Source organism: Chionomys nivalis, chromosome 17 (genome assembly GCF_950005125.1).
Source record: "Chionomys nivalis chromosome 17, mChiNiv1.1, whole genome shotgun sequence".
NCBI classification, from domain to species: domain Eukaryota; kingdom Metazoa; phylum Chordata; class Mammalia; order Rodentia; family Cricetidae; genus Chionomys; species Chionomys nivalis.
Genome location: NC_080102.1, coordinates 37,898,963 through 37,912,525, shown reverse-complemented (window position 1 = coordinate 37,912,525; position 13,563 = coordinate 37,898,963). Strand labels below are relative to the sequence as shown.

The window sequence follows — 13,563 nt, the reverse complement described above, 5'->3', positions numbered from 1 at the left end:
GGGAGGGGAAGAGCCTCTGGGAGGCAGGGGCTGAGTGTGGGGGGTACTCTGGCCCCAAAGGATAAGCCTGAGGCTCCACCTAGCATGGTAACCCACATTCTGCTCGACTAGAGGAACCCGTAGGAAGTCTTGATTCTTCAAGGCAGGGATGGTTCGCAGCTATTAGGGAAAAAGTGGCTGATGGTAAAGAACATGGAAGAGGAGTGATCAGCGGGTGACCAGGGTCCAGGGATGGGTGCCCAGGCCAGGTCTAGAGGCAGCCTAGGAATCCCACCTTGCCAAGAGCAGGGAATGTGGCCTGGAACAAACTGGGCTGCGAGATCACTGTCTAGGATGGTTTTCCTTCTGCTGCCCATGTGCCTCCCCAGGGATGTGCATGAGGGAGGCCAGAACCACAAACAAGGCACCAGGTCACTGGTACTGAGTAACTTCCAGGTTCTTGTGACAGGGTGGGGTGGTGGGAATGCACGGCCATCCCATGTTCCCTGCTAGGCACTCCAAGACGGCACTACCCACTCAGTTCCGTTAGCCAAGAAGAGAGGACATGAGACGCTGGGGATGCAGTCAGTGCAGACCTCGGCTCCGTTGTTTTAAATAAGAAATTTATTGCAAATATAGAAATTGATTCTCTCCATACAGGAATCTCCAAGGTGAGGAAAATGATTTCGTGCCATTCAGTTTAAAACAGGAAAATTGGGGGGGAGAGGCAAATGGAAAGAGGAAAAATAAATGAAGTTACCCCCTAAAAGAAGACAAGGGAAGGGTCCGAGGCCCCCAGGAGGAGGCAAGTTCCGTACACAGCGAGGGGTCACAGGTTCAGAGTCCAGGGCCCGGAGCACAGCTCCGCAAAGCTCAAACCAGGTGCCAGGCCGCCGTGCCTCCGGGGGCTGGCAGCTCCTGAGGAGGGTGGGGGGGTGGGAAGCAGGGAGGAGAGGTGGCCATCAACGCCCAGACCTCTACCACAACCCTGTGCTTGCCTGGCTGAAGAGGGAAGAGGAGGAGGACACCCCTGTGGGAACCTCTGTTCTCCCTGCTGTTCAGCAGGGGGCAGCTGGCATCTGGGGGAGGGCACTGGGGCAAGTAGAGGGAGATATTGGTTCTTAGAGGTGGATGTAAAAGTCATGGAAGGTGTCAGTGTGTGACATGAGCAAGGAGACTGGGAGAAGACACCCTCTCTTGGGGCTGAGGGGGGGGTCCCAGAGAGCAAGCCTTGTCAAGAGGGACAAGCATCAAGGGGGTAAGGTCACCCTACAGGTAGCTAGACACCCCATAACTTCCCATACTTTTTCCCACCCACCCACACCCTGAAGTGGCCCCCAACCATGTCAGGACCTGCTGGGGCAGAGTTATAGAGTGGCCAGAGAAGAGGTTGGGGACAGCCAGCAGGTCCAACACCTCTCCCTCCTGCTTCTGTCATCTCCTTGGAGGGATGGGAGACCACCTGCCCTGCCTTCCCCCATCCCTCCCTTCATTCTCTGCAGGGGCCTAGCACTATTGGGGAGCCTGTATCTCCCCCCACCCCCGCAGTTTCAGCCCCTCTTGAAGTGGGAGGTTGGGAGGGCCGCTGCTTCTGTCCCTGTCCCCCTCTGGAACTGTCTAGGGAGTTCCCTTTGCCCACTTTAACTCCTTAAAATTTCTGGATTGTCAGCACAGGTGATTTCTCATCATGAACATGGAGGCCCAGGGGCCAGCCCAGACCACCGCCATCACTAGCTGCCTCCTCTGCGCGGCCCAAGTCCTCCTAAGGTGGTCAGGGTTTTCCTCCCGCCCTGCATAGGCTGCCCCAAAGGCTTCCTGCTCTGTGCTCAAGAGGGAAGAGAGTCAGAGGGCCTAGGAAGTGGCAAGCTGATACAGGCTCCCCTGAATCCGGCGAAGACTAAGCTTTTTATTTCTGGAAGCCACATGTTCTAACAAAGGCGGCTTCACAGGTTCTTCTCTGCCAGGACAGGGAAGCCCAGTTGTAACTTCCAACCCTCATGTCTCCCAGATGACTCCATGAACCCCCTGTGTTCCCGCTCCCAGTGCCCCTAGAACTACAAAGCCAGGGGCTTCACTTGGACCCAGGGAGAAAGTATGCATTTGTCTTTTGTGCCAGAGGGAAACTCCAAGGGCCTTACCCTGGAGGACTGGCCAGGGCCGCTGGAGGGCCCGACCGGTGGAAGTGCCTATGCCTTGGACCCTTGCTCTGTCTCAAAGATCCCTGTGACCTGGGCCCCACTGTTGGAATAGACCCTCTCTTTAAAGTCCTCCTGAGTGGCATCTGAGGTTTTATAAGTTGTCTTCAACCAGGAATGATGGTCAAATAGGGGGAACAGAGCCCAATCCCCGGTGGGGACCCTCCCTGGGCATGACAAGGCCCATTCCCCTCTTGCAGGGCCTCTCCAGGAAGCCCCAAGCTCTTGACTTCCTATATTCAGTATGGCTGACAGTTCCCCATCCTGTGTGGCTGGCTGAGCTGCCGGATAAGGTGCCCTTTTATAGAGGGCCCCAGCTTCATCTCCAAATGGGAACAGGTGGACGAGGATCCTCCCGTCCCCTTCCGCAAGTACGTGGCCTTGGGGACACTCTTACGAGATTGCCTTCCCTGGTGGAGAGGGAGGAAAAGGACCAGCAGCGATGGGGTGGGACAGAGACGGGAAGGGGTGGTAATGGAGGAAGGCAGGCAGCACTTGTGGGCCCAACGCCCCAAAAAAGGGAGGATATGGGAGGGGGGAAGGCAGGGCTAAGTTGGTGGCACCTGTTTTGGGTCTTCTGCAGAGCTGGCCCTCCCTGGATTTCAAGAGCTGCTCGGATCACATGGAGGGCAGTAAGGGTGGGGAGGGGAGTCTGGACAAACTGGCACACACGACAGATGTTTGCTCAGAAAAATACAGTAAAATCGTCATGCAAAGATAACAGGGGTCTGCTCGCTCATACCCCTGGCCTCCCGGCCTGCCTGCTCTTCTTGGGGTGGTGGGTGTAGGGTGGGGTGAGGACAGGTTTGTGGCTGGGGGAGCGCTGCTCTTTACACCCAGGCTGGCCAATCTCCTCCTCTCCCCAGGAGAACAGTCTTTTTTTTTTTCTTTTTTTTTTTCTTTTTTTTTTTCTTTTTTGCAAATGTCACCCCTGAGTGAGCCCTGGGCTCAACCCACCCCGAAGTCGATGTGATAGAGGTGTTCAGTCAAGTCTCCCACCCCAGTCCTTCCCTGTACCCCACCCCCAAGGATAGCCCTAGCTTTCCTGGTCAGAGCCCTCACTCGTCAAATGAGATGCCACCCCCATTCCCCAGACACACGCTCCACAGTCACACTCTCCCATCTCAAGAAACCCCAAAGAGTGACAGGAGTGAGGGTCTCTGGAAGGGTTCGGGGTAGAGCCAAGGAGGTTCCTCCCTATCTCAATGGCAAGCCAAAAGGCACACTAGCAGGGGGCAGAACTGCCTAGTGCGACTATCCCCATGCTCCATAGGCCCACTGCCTACTCAAAGGCAAAGGCGGTGCCATAGGCTATCCTTGGGTCTCCAGAAGAACCTCCAGAGTTTATCCCTAGAAGCTGCTGGCTCTTGAGAGAGCTGCCACCTGGCCAGACCTCCTTAACCACCCTCTGCTGCCACCCACACTGAGAGAACTTCAGAGCCCAACGGTTGGTCAGTTAGTCCCTCTGGGCACCAACTGCCAGGCACTGGGTTGCCGTGGCAACAGACTAGCTAGGGAAGGGGAGGGGCCAGGAACCTGGCCTGCTCCCTGACCAGGGCCGTAGGGGGCACCTCACTGTTTGTGCTTTGATTGGTGTTGGGAGTGGGTCAGAAGAAGGACTGTGGTCATTGCCATGGAAACATGGGAGCCCCTCTAGCCAGGGGGTGAGACAGGGTGGGGTGGAGGCAGATGCCTTCCTAGGCAGGCTAAGGTGCTGCACACAGCAGGGGCCAAGCAAATGTGGGTATAGGGTGCAGGGAGTAATCCCCACATTCCAGATTGCCTCCACACTGGCCCCAGGCCTTGCCATTCACTGTTGCTTCTCTGTAGAAACTAAGGGGCTGTGGCATGGGGGGCCTGCACCTGAGATACCAGTGGGGAGCAGGTCGGCCCACCACCCCAACCCCAGGCAGCTCCCTGGGGCTACTTGGAAGACACGTGAAGGGGGTTGGTGGCACCCTTTGCCTCGGCTTCTCTCTGGTCAGCAGGACATTCCTCTCCCCTGACCATCTAGGGCTAGGGACCATAGTCTTTCACTTTGTGGGTGCCCATGAACTTTCTAGAGAAGAAAAGCACCTGCCTACCTCAGTCCCTAGACCCCTGAGACCACAGCTTTGGAAGGAGTAGTTGGTGGAGGGGGCGGGGCCCAGAGGAGCAGCTGGAGGCGGGGCCAGCACTGGGCCAGGAAGCTGGGAGACAAAGCTGTAACCTGGTGGGTGAGACCCCTGGGGCTTTTCCTCTCTGGGCCATCCATAAAGTGGGAGGAGAGGATGCCCAACATCCACATGCTGCCAGATCTCCAAGGGAAATGTCCCCCAGCTTGGAGGATACCTTCCCTGAACAAGAGGGCTAGCTATGGTTTGCTTCTACCCTAATCTCTTTTTCCGTCAAACCCCACACCCTCTCTGGTCTCTTTCCCCAGCCCCATGAGTCCCTTGGGCAGCACAATAGAGACAACTGGTTTCGGTAGCAGGTTGTAAACTTTAAGGAAAATGTTTGTTTTCCTGCCCGTTATTGTTGGGTGTTGCTTCACAGTCAGGTGGTGGTCAAGTGTATGTGTGTGTGTGCGTGCGTGCGGGTGTGCGTGTACGTCCACTCCTAGGCCCGGGCCCCTTGGTCCGGACCCTTTGGCCTGTCCCCCGCCTCCCGGCCACCCTGGCGGGGCCCATCCCCCGAGTACCCCTGCCCTCCCCCTCACCTCACCGGTGGGGGAGGAGAGGGTCACAGCTTCTGCTGGGCTGAGACCCCCTTCCAGTAATCAAGGATGTCATGCAGGTCCTCATCCTTGGCGAACTGGACCTTCTTGCGCAGGGCATGGCCAGCAGCCATGTACACCTCCTCACGGTGGTGCTTCTTGTAGGGCCGGAAGCGCTCCCAGATCTTATGTGTGCTCTCAGACGAGTACTCAGGGCTGGAGGAATACCCTGAGTAGTAATGTCTGGGGGAGAGCTGAGAATAGGTGGAGTCACGCTTGGAACGGGTCAGTGGCTTGAGGAAGGATACGCGCTGGCTCAGGCTGTCGTTGCCCTCCTCGTAGTAGAGAGCAGGAAAGCTGTGCCGGTGCTCGCTGCAGTGGTAGGCCGGCTTTACCTCCAGGTGGTGAATGCCACCACCCCCACCACTGCTACCACTGCTGCTCGTGGGCACCAGTGGAAGCCGGTCCAGCGGGCTGTTGAGTGGGCTGCCTTTTTCTATGTACTTGGAGTCGGCCTTAGTCAGCCCGGGGGTACTTGGATGGTCCGGCACGTCCAGGCTGAAGACCTTGGCACTCTTGATGGAGCCACTGGATGACACGCTGCAGGTCTTGCGGGACACCGCGGCATCAGCACTCAGCTGGCGCTGCAGCGGGTGGTGGGAACTCTCCTTGTAAGGGGGTGACAGGAAGCTGGGCCGCTCTAGAGCCCCAGGGGTGGCAGCTGAGGGGGCAGCAGTAGCTGCAGGGAGGGACTGGCACTCGAAGGCCAGATCAGAGTCCCCACCACCACTGCCACCCCCTAGGAAAGAGGCTGAGTCAAGCTTGAGGGCATCGATACAATTGTTAATGATCTGGTTAACCTTGTCTACTTCCTTGGCAATGGTGGAGATCTCAGCCGCTGAGCCCTGGCCATTTTCAATGTCTGGGAGATCGTCCTCAGGCCGGGCCAGGCTGTCCCCTGCAGCACCCGTGCGCACCTCAATATAGTTGCCTTTGGTAGCTACCTTGGGCGTTTCTAGCCCGGCCTCCAGCCCTTTGGAAGTGGGCAGCTTCTCCCCAATTATGGAGGGAATAGAGGACATGCGGGCCACAGGCAGCACGGGTGGCTCACCCAGCTTCTGGGCCGCATGCACAATGGAGCCGGCATCCACATCGGCACCATAGCGCATCTCCAAGATAGTCTTCTTGACATTGACAGACTTCTGCTTCTCCTCCTGCATGCGTCGCTTGCGCAGGCAGTAGTAGACCGCCCCCAGCACGATGACCATGCCGAAGAGGCAGCCCAGGATCGTCATGATGTAATGCGTGGTGGTGGAGGTGCTGGGGGCCAGGTCCCCGGGCACGGGGTCCCTTGTGGTGAAGGTCAGACAGGTGTGGTTGAAGCGGCGGCTGTTACGCAGCGAGGTGACACAGAAGGTGTACTCGGTGTGCGCCCGCAGCTTGTCCAGCGTCACAATCTCTTTCTTGTTCTTGAGCGTCATGACATCAGAGAAGTAGCTGTTGTTGTACTGGACCAGCACGTACATCTTGCTGTAAGGATGCGGGATGATGACAACCAGGGTGGCCGAGGTGAAGGTGACTTGGTGCAGTTTGATGGCAGGTCCGGCAGACGCATCTGTGGTAGACGAGGCAGGCGGTTCCACTGAGAGAATCTCATCAGGATTGAAGCCTGAATTCTCATCGGGCTCCCTCTGGGAATCCGTGGAGTACGGCGTGGGGTGACTCACAGGCCGGGCAAGCATGGAGCCATTGCGGCACTTGGCCTGCAGGACAGTTATGGCATTGAGGCTATGGTAAGGTCGGGGCACAAGCAACGGGTAACCAGCAAACTCCCTCGGTGACTCACACTGCAGGCGGTCATAGTTCTTGGTGACATTGTTGAAGACCACAAGCCAGGCAAGGAAGCCGAAGAGGTCACACTCACAGTTGAAGGGGTTGCCGGCCAGCTCACACACCATCAGGCTGGCAAGGCTGGCAAAGGTGGCGCCATCAAGACGGCTGAGGCGGTTGGAGGACAGATCGATGCTAATGAGGCTGGGGCACTCGGAGAAGGCGGTGGGCGTCACCACCTCGATGAGGTTGTGCTGGACAAAGAGGAACTGCAGGCGGCTCATGCCACGCAGCATGCCCTCAGTCAGGTTGCTGAGCCGGTTGTAGCCAAGCTGAAGGACCTGCAGGCTCGTCTGGCCCAAGAAGGCACCGTCCTCAATGTAGGAGATCTCATTCTTGGTGAGGTTGAGGTCCGTGAGGTTCCCAAAGCGGTTGAGCGAGGAGTAGAGCACAGCCTTGAGCTTGTTCTCGTTGAGCCGCAGGTCGTGCACAGTGCTGTTGATGTGCTGGGGGATGGTCTCATATGGCGGCTGGTTCTGGCTGCAGATGGCCAGCCACACGTAGCCCTTGTCCCCCTCGATGAGCCAGCAGTCAGCATGCACAGCACCCGGCTGGCACACGCACAGCAGCGCCGCCGCACACAGCCCCAGGCGCAGCATGGCCCACGCTTCGGCCCCTTATAGACCCAGCTGGGGTGAAGGGCCAGAGAACAGAAGGACCTAGCGGCTAGAAGACGGGACCGGTAGCACAGTCCTCCCTGGAGCCGCCACCATCTTGGGGGTGACCTCCAGCACAGGAGCCCTGGGCAGGGTGGACACAACTGGCTCCTGCTGTTGTGAAGGGCTACAAGCAGGCACTAGGCGTTGCTGTGCTCTAGGTCACTGTCGGAAGTGCAGGTTCCCAGGCTTTGACTTCTTCTTGCTCTTTCTCCTCCTTCCCGTTGGATTCGGGGGTCAGAACTTCAGCGGTTCCCACAGGAGCCAGAAGTGCAACACTGGGGGACGGTGAGCAAGGTGGATACAGGGAGGAAGAAGCCCATCTGTCACCTAATTCCTGAAAGGTGGCATCAAGAGAAAATGGTAGGTCAGTGTGGGGGCCCAACCTCTCTTGTTCAGATCAGTGTAGGCTCCTGTCCCTCTTTTATCCTCCTTCAGAACCAGGGACTCAGCACCAGCAAGTGCCCCAGGTCCCCTGCTTCCTCAAAGCAAGGGAGGGCTGGGGTTGTCAAGGCAGGGAAGAGAGAATCAAGGAAGAGTTACAGTAGGGGTGGGGATAGTCTGAGCACCAAGACAGAGAAGGGAAACTGAGAGGAACGGGTGGGCCCGAGTGCCCTGACCCCCTCCAGGGCACACCCGGCACACAGTGTCCATCCACAGGCAACTGCTGGCCTGCACAACACCTACAAAATCAAAGCTCACATGGGAGGCACGCACACACACACACACCCCTAACATCTGTGTGCGTGACAGACATGTCCACACATCTTAGTGGGCACCCCCAAATCCAGATGAGAATTAAGAAGCCCAGCAAAATGCCTCATTCTCCAAGCCCAAAGATAAATAATTCATTTGTTGTGTAACTGCTCTTGTTCCAAAAATAATTCCCTTGTCTCAGCTTCCGTGGGGGAGGGGAGAGAACGTGCTGGTGGTGGGCCTCCCGTGTGGTGGGGTGCAAGGGCCAGGATCTCGGCAGCAGGAGGACTGGTCCTGTTAGCATAACTAAGCTAAAGGAGAAGGGTCAAGAGTTAGACACATTCCCTAGTAGGGTACTCCCAAGGACAGCATGCTGCCCAAAGGAGGGTCAGGACTTGGGACCAACACGATTGGATCCCTACATCCCCTTCCAGAATCAGAGGCTCAGAGAAGGACAGGGCTTTGTCCCAAGTAACACAGCAAAGCCTGGGCCAGGATCAAGGCTCCTGAGACACTCAGGGTCAGGAGTCAAGAGGCCCTCCCCGCACAGCCTGACTGTGGGTAAATCACTCTATCTCTTAGCTACTGCTCTTCTGTACAGTGTAGGGGAACCTAGCCCTTTCCTGGGCAATTTGATGGGAAGCAGCAAGGTGACTTGACTGCTCACCCTGAGCCACAGAGGACAGGACAGCAGCAGGGGTCACAGCCCACAGCCCATCTGATTCATCCTTCCCTTTCCCATGAGGAAACCAAGTCCCAAAGTCTGCCTGGGGAGATCTGGCTAGGTCCCCTGCAAGCTGGACTCGGCCAGACCTGGCTCCGGCTCACACCCTGTGCTCCAGACTCCAGAAACTGCAAAGGCCCTAGACAGTTGTGTTCCAACAAGGACACAAGATGGTCCGAGAAATGCACATTTGTCAAAGAAAGCCTTGAAACAGTGTCCACAGAGCCACCTCCACCTCGGCTCCTCCCCCAGGGAGACTCCAGGAAAGAGAGCTTTGAAAAAAAAAATGTCTAGACTTTGTGTTAAAGTGAAGCCAATTTAAAACTGTGACCAGCAGAGGGAAAGAGAGAGGGAGGCGGTGGGGACACATTGGGAGGACGCTCCGGCAGTGCGCGCTGAGGTTCCAGGTGATGAGGTCCAACCTGGGTCAGAGGCCAGTCTGACACACCTTTCTCCCTCCCCACTGCAGGGCCAGCGTGGGTGTCACAAGGCTGCCCAGGCAGCCGACAGCTCATCTGTCCTCACCCGTACCACACAAAGATGTCGTAGCTGCAGAGTTTGGCTCCTTTGACACAGGGCCTCAGTTTCCCCTCCCACCAGCAGACAGATTGTCCCAGAGGGGGTAAAGTCCTTCCACTTGCCATCTTGAGAAGCAGGAACCAGTCTGTCTGAGAGCCCTCAGTCTGTAACACAGGCTCTCCTCGGTCTGGGAACCACATTGGCATGCAGGTGCACACACAGGTGTATGGCTGACTCAGTACGCAGACACAAGGGTGCTGATATATGCACCGAGACAGCATGCAGGAAGGCACATAAGCATGAGTGCGTGGGGGGGGGGGTCCTTTGTGCACACACACACAGGACATGCGCAGCTATGATCAGCCAAAGGGACCCATGCTGGTGTGTGGAGGAGTGGCAGGCATGCATGCCTGGGGCCTTGGTAAGGCAGGCAATTACCCACCCCCTCAATGCCAGTTAAGCACATGTGTATTGCTCATACAAAACCAGCCATACAAAGAGTCCCTCCCCCTGCTTAGATCTGAGCTAAACCAATATCACCTTAGCCAAGACCAGGCTGGCTGGAGCTGTGGAAGATACCAGCAAGTAGGGGATAGGAAGAGGCCGGAGAAATAGGTTGAAGGGGGCCCTGGTTTGGAGAGGTGCTGGCCTCACTTGGCCCTGCCCTTCCAAGACAGGCCAGGGTAGGCAGAAGGCTCATAGTTCCCCCAAACCCACAAGGTGACCCTGCAGTGGCCCTCTCCTGCTTCCCTGCTCCCAGGATGGCTTGGGCTGAGGCCCGGCTCCTACTCTCCCTGTGGCGCACAGTGGGGAGGGGCTCCCATCACTGTGTCCCGTGTGTGTTAGTTGCCCTGTCCCCATGCTGGGCTGTCTGCCCACCACCCGTTGAGGCCTCGTACTGGCAGGGATAGGACAAGGCCACAAAGATGCTGACAGCAGCACCTGGCCCCCTGCCCGGCCGCTCACCCGATCAAGGTGCAGGTGTGCAAGGGGTAGGGGTGGGGGGGTGGGAGTCGGGTCTCAGGGGTCAGACAGGCAAGACCATCCTCCCCTGCTCCCCATGAGGGTGCTCCTCAAGCACACAGACACACCTGGGAGGAAGGAGAGAGAAAACGGCAGCAATGGTGAGCAGGGAGACAAATGGAGAGGACTGGCCACAGGGCAGGGCGGGGGGGGTGTGAGTTTGGGTGTGACAGTGTGGCACAGGTACCCGCCACCTACCCCCAAGGCTCAAGGGGACACTTGAGACTGGACTCAGCTAAGCCCCGAAACACATCCTAGAGCAAGTCAGAGGGAGGACAGACGCATGAAGGGCGGCTGCCCAGAGTCTAAGATCACGACAGTGCCGAGTCCCTTGGGAGCCATGCAGCAACGCAAGCAAGACCTCACCAATCCGTGCAGCATTGGCAAAGAGCTGACAAGCCCTTCCCATGAATCCTTGGATGGAAAGGAAGGAGAAGAGCCAGCAACACCAGTGGGCACCGGCTACCGGGGAGTAGAGGGGGTAGGTCAGAGCTGGTGAGTGTCTGAGTTACCTGGGCAGTGTTCTTCTGTCTCAGGCTTAGCTTCAGTGGCCAGGTTGGCCCAGCTGGGGTTATGCCCTGACCTTCAAGGACTCAGAATCCTGGCATCTCCAAAATGAAAAGATGAGCCCGGGCTCAGCTGGGTTCCAGGCTTCCCATGAGGGAAACCAGGTCAGGACAAGAGAGGGAACACGGTCCTACACGGATGCAGGACCCAGGATGTCAAGCCCAAGGCCCCAGTGGGATCCTCTTCTTGGCAAGTCCTCACTCCCTGTAGTGCAGGCATTGGTCTGAACCCTGGTTCTCTCACACAAGAAGCTGAATGGAAGCACCCCACAGGCATGGCTGAGGCAACCCAGGCCTAGCAGTACAGCTGATGCTGATGTGACTTCTGTGACATCAGCCTGTGGTGGTCTGGATGGGAATGGCCACCCTGAGACTCTTGGGGAACCTCAGCCTTCTTTGAGCTCAGTTTCTTATGTGGCAAAATGCCGAGTGCCCAGGCCTCCAGGACCCTCCAGACACAGCACGGCATACCTGTCGTGTCAGTGAAGAGTCACCTCAGCCATGCCAACCCAGGCTTCCACCCCCATGAGGATGCCGCTCGGCTCAAGGGACAAGGATGGGACATGGGAACATGCGGCTCATGTCCTGGCCACCCATGAGAGATGAGAAAATCAGCGGGGACGCGTCACTTGTAGCAGTTCAGGCTTGGCAGATTCCTCTCAGGGCCAGGCTGGCCAAGCCTCCCCCAATGCCATCATAATAACCACTCAAGACCACGCTGGTACTCTGGATGAGGAAGACGGGGGTGCCTTAGGCCAGCCAGAGCTCCCAGCGCTCACCACCATTCCTTTCTAGAAGCTAGCACTGGGCCACCAGGCTTACCCATGCTTCCGCCTTCAGGAACAAACCTGGCTACCTTCTGGGGCCAAGGCTCGGACCTCAGAATCGAACCCTAGGGCTTGCTGCTGCCTTCATCATCCAGGTCTTCTAGGGCAAACTGCCCCGGGTCTCTGCTCCTCCTCTATAGCGTGGGACATTGTGCCATCACCACTGAACTACCTGGTAAGTTACCTGGGTTTCAAGGGTGATGTGTTTGCCCCAAGGGAGACGGGAGTGTGCAGGCACTGGAAATAAGAGCTTCTGGGGTCAACACGGAGCTATGTGACACAGGCAGGCTCACCTCCCACTCTGGGCTCCAGTCTTTTCACCTTAACCCTGTGTGACGGATGCCTCCGCTAACATAAGACTGGAAGGCTATTCTCAGGGCAGTGGGACAGACACACACTGACCATCTTGTGGGCTTCCTGACCCCCATTTACCTCCACCTAACAGAAGGAGCTGTCCCCAACTCCCCAACCCCAGGGAGGCTAACTTATCTGTCAATCAAGAAGTCCTTAGTTAAGACCACCGTGTCTCAACCTCAGGGCCTTTGCACGTGAGTCTACCTGGTATCTACTTCCTCAGCACGCCACAGCCCTCTGCCTTACCTTAGATCTCTCCTGAACCGCTCCCTACCCTCACCTCTGCTTTGTCCCCAAACCTGAGAGAACCCCTCTTGTTGCCAGCCTAGCTTTTGCCCCCTTGCTGTACTCACCCATAACATCTGACTCTCCCCCCGCAACTCCCTCCCCCACCACCAGCACAGCACAGCCGGGCTCTGTCTTTCTCACTGGTGTAACCCCCAAGCTTGCTGCAGGCTCGAACACACCAGGTGCTGGGGTTGCCATGTGCAGGAGAGATGGGGAGTAGCAGCGGGAAGAGGGGCTAGAACCCCTGACTCCCTCGGGGCCAGGGTGTCAGAGGTCAGAGCTCACCACCAGTGGGCTCACCATGTGTCAGGAAATGCCCTGAGCCTCCTGGCCTTATAACTCCTTACACTTCTCATTTCAGACAAAGAGACAGAGGCTCAGAAAGGCATAGCACTCTGCCCAAGGTCACACAGCCAGGAACCTAGGCCAGCCTGAGCGCATGTGTCCACCACAGAACTCTCAGTCTGTGCCTGTTGCTGTGTTCTCTCCATCTCTCCCTGAACCAGGGTGGCAGCTCTTTCCTGCCCTAGGTTCAGCCACTCCAGGTCATTACTATAGTTGGGCTACCTAGAACCCAGCATCAAGGCCAGTGTCATCTGAGCCACTGCGTTTACCATGCTTAGCTTCCTATGCCTGCCCACGCAATGGGAGCATGCGTCAATGTTGTCCTCACCTTGTCCTAGATGTCACCCAGGGCCCCGGGCCCCGTGTGTACACTGCCGGACACCCTCAGAACATCCAGGACAGCTGGGGGCCATTCCATCTCCATCCCACCCGAGGTGCTGGGTTTCATCTACCCCGTTCAATCACATCTCATTAATCTCAGCCCGCATGCCAGCTGCTCAGTGTCCCCAGGGAGCTGGCCTCGACACCCACTCCACATTACCCCACGCTGGGAGCAGTCATGGCTTGTGCCATGCCACCGGGAGCCCTGCAGCCACAGTCAGGCACCATGTCTCCAACACCCTGCAGGGGTTCTTCTGGTACCTGTCCTGCCGCAGTAGACACACTTGCCATCTCTGAGCTTTGGTGGGCCTCCAGAGCCTAGAAAGACCCACACACATTCGGAATATGGAGCTCTTGGCCAGAGACATAACCAAGAAGGAGCTGCCATAATCGGAGCTGGCATGGAAGAGTCTTGGCAATGAGGC

At 57.3% G+C, this 13,563-nt stretch overlaps 1 protein-coding gene across 4 annotated transcripts in view; it reads right to left on the bottom strand.

Annotated features, from left to right (window-relative positions):
* Positions 1 to 613: 613 nt before the first annotated feature.
* Elfn2 (extracellular leucine rich repeat and fibronectin type III domain containing 2) overlaps positions 614 to 13,563 on the bottom strand; it is a 50,230-nt gene continuing 37,280 nt past the window's right edge. For all 4 annotated transcript variants that reach the window (XM_057791973.1, XM_057791974.1, XM_057791976.1 and 1 more), the window contains one exon: positions 614 to 7,752. In XM_057791973.1, coding sequence (XP_057647956.1) covers positions 4,896 to 7,358 — 2,463 coding nt within the window. In that variant the 5' untranslated portion in view covers positions 7,359 to 7,752 and the 3' untranslated portion in view covers positions 614 to 4,895. The remainder of the gene's footprint in view (positions 7,753 to 13,563) is intronic.